The sequence below is a fragment of the Otolemur garnettii genome, unplaced genomic scaffold (assembly GCF_000181295.1).
Source record: "Otolemur garnettii isolate 467f Iridium unplaced genomic scaffold, OtoGar3 scaffold00233, whole genome shotgun sequence".
Lineage (NCBI taxonomy): Eukaryota > Metazoa > Chordata > Mammalia > Primates > Galagidae > Otolemur > Otolemur garnettii.
The window spans coordinates 1,878,559-1,881,092 of record NW_003852628.1 but is presented as its reverse complement, the minus strand read 5'-3'; the positions used below and the strand labels follow the sequence as shown (position 1 = coordinate 1,881,092).

Here is a 2,534-nt window from a genome sequence, read left to right as displayed (position 1 = left end):
TGCCCTCAAGCTTGGTCTACTGGAAAATGGGAGTAATTGTAATGTTGATATGGAGGGGTGTTGGAAGGGTTCAGTGGGGTGTATTGCTCTATACGTGGGAGTTGTTCTTTTATTTTTATTATTACCAGAGTCAAACACACTTGGGTTCAAATCCTGGCTTTACTTAATTGCTCTGTGACCTGACCATGTGAGTTCTCCCTCTGGGCCTCAGTTTCCTCCTTTGGAAAATGGCACTGATAATACCTCACAAGAACACATTAGATTTTAAGATCTGGGAAGTGAACTTAATCTCAGTGCATTCTGGATCCCAACTCTGGTCCATTCTTACTGTTGGGGATCCTCCCCTTCTTACTGTTGGGGATCTGGGGCAGGTCATTGGAACTCTGAGCCTGAACGTTAGTTCAGTGGTACAGGTGCCTGCCTAACAGGAGCTGGAAGCTCCACTGAACTGGTGTGTCACGGCCCTCTTGGTTCTGGGAGCCATTTCCTGCATAACACTAAGCATGCAGACTCCCGAAGTTCTCATGGCTAGGAACATGAAACCACAAGGTCTTTTGGGATCAAAGCTGGAGACAGATGAGTGTATTGATACAGAAGAGTTGTCCATCTCATATTTGGCACCAATTTTATTGAGCTAGTTTGTCTGCTATGCCCAGCTGGGAAACTGGGAGAAATGTGGAGAGGTAGCTAAGGAGAAGAGGGCAGAGGATGGTGGTATGGTTGGATGGGGGACAGAAGAGCTTTCCTTCATGGCACACCTTGCACTCGAGGGTCCTAGAGAAAAGGCGGTGTTACCTGGCAGGAAGTGAGCTGACCCCAGAGCAGGGGCAGGAAGTGGGAGGCTCTGAGGAATTCTTTTTTATTTTTTGAGAAGGAATCTCACTTTATCACCCTCTGTAGAGTGCTGTGCTGTCACAGCTCACAGTAAACTCCAATTCCTGGGCTCAAGTGATTCTCTTGCTTCAGCTTCCCGAGTAGCTGGGACTACAGGCCTGCCACAATGCCCTGCTATTTTTAGAGATGGGTCTAACTCTTGCTCAGGCTGGTCTCGAACCTGTGAGCTCAGGCAATCCACCACACTTCGGTCTCCCAAATGCTGAGATTACAGCCATGAGCCACCATGCCCAGCCGGCTCTGAGGAATTCTGACAGAAGTTGTACCAGCCTGGTCCAAAGAGGAGGAGCCGGTGGGCAGGGCAGGTGCTATTGCACAGGGCTGGCCACTTACCCCAGTGGGCAAATCCCAAATTCTCCAAAACAGAAAAGGCTTCCTTTCAAGCCCTTATTGATCTCAAGGACAGAGTGCTCCAACTGACTTCTGCCCTTGCAAGCTATCAGCTTACCCCAGCAAGAGTCAGTGGCCCCCTGTTGGCAGTTGTCCCCTCTGCTCCTCTGCTCTACTGTAAATCTGGGTTGGCCTTTCTACTGACTCATATCCAGATGGGTGGAAAAAATTTGTAGGCTACCAACTCAGGACAAGTCTCTCATTTTCCAACACCGCCCCCATCTGGGGAGCTGAGGACTGTGAGTAGCTTGGTTGGATCCCTGGTTTGTCACACAGCATGAGCAGCAGAAAGTACCACCTCATAAGCAGCAGAAAGTGGGGTTCATGGGAACAGACCATGTGGGATGGCCATTGTACCTGGGTATCCTCTTAATTCCTGGCTGCAAAGCCACGCTTGAATGACAATGTCCAGCAGATGGCAGTGTGTCCTGGAAGGCCCAATCTGGCAGTTGTTAGGACAGACGGATCCTGACCTTCACACTGGAGTGGGTCACAAGGGCACCATAGTGCCCCACCCAAGAACGAGTGTCTCTCCCGTACTGCTCAAAAGATACATAGCGGATGCCCTTGCCAAAGTTGGTGAAGACGTGGGAGACCTGCAGGGGGAGGAGAGCAAGAAGGTGTGGGCCTGTGGGTACCTTCCCTTCCTCTACCTTGACAGATACTCCCCAAGGACTGAGTTGGTGTCAGGCCCTGCTCTGGATATTGGGGATAAAGCAGCAGAACCTTCTGCCCTGGCGAAGAGAACTTACCAGTGGGGCTCGCACACTGAGGAAAGATGTGGGTAAGAAGCAGAAGGCATCCCTTCAGGAAGGTGGCAGAAATGTGTGAGTGAAGTGGGTAAGCAGTGGCCCCCAATGAGGTAAGGGATGAACAGAGACCTTAAGGAAGAGAGGGAGCCATGTGGGGTTCTGGAGGGATAACGTTCCAGACAGAGGGACAGACAGTCCAAAGGCCCTAAAGCAGGTGCTTGCCTGGAGTAGAGGGGAGAAGTAGGAGATGGGGTCAGGAGGTAATGGGTACATTGTGTGGGGCCTGTGGGCCACAGGAAGACTCTGGGTTTTTGTTTTGTTTTTGCAACTTTTGGGCAATTTTTAGAGATAAAATTCACATAACACAGCCAGATGCAGTGGCTCACGTCTGTAATCCTAGCACTCTGGGAGGCCGAGGTGGGTGGCTCACTTGAGCTTAGGAAGTTCAAGACCAGCCTGAGCAAGAGTGAGACCACATCTCTACTAAAAATAAAAAAA

At 50.4% G+C, this 2,534-nt stretch overlaps 1 protein-coding gene across 1 annotated transcript in view; it reads right to left on the bottom strand.

The window, feature by feature from the left end:
- Positions 1–1,665: 1,665 nt before the first annotated feature.
- The window catches only part of FBXO17 (F-box protein 17), a 20,288-nt gene continuing 19,419 nt past the window's right edge, over positions 1,666–2,534 (bottom strand). The window contains exon 6 of the mRNA XM_012812951.2: positions 1,666–1,880. Within this exon, the coding sequence (XP_012668405.1) occupies positions 1,737–1,880 (144 nt within the window). The 3' untranslated portion in view covers positions 1,666–1,736. The remainder of the gene's footprint in view (positions 1,881–2,534) is intronic.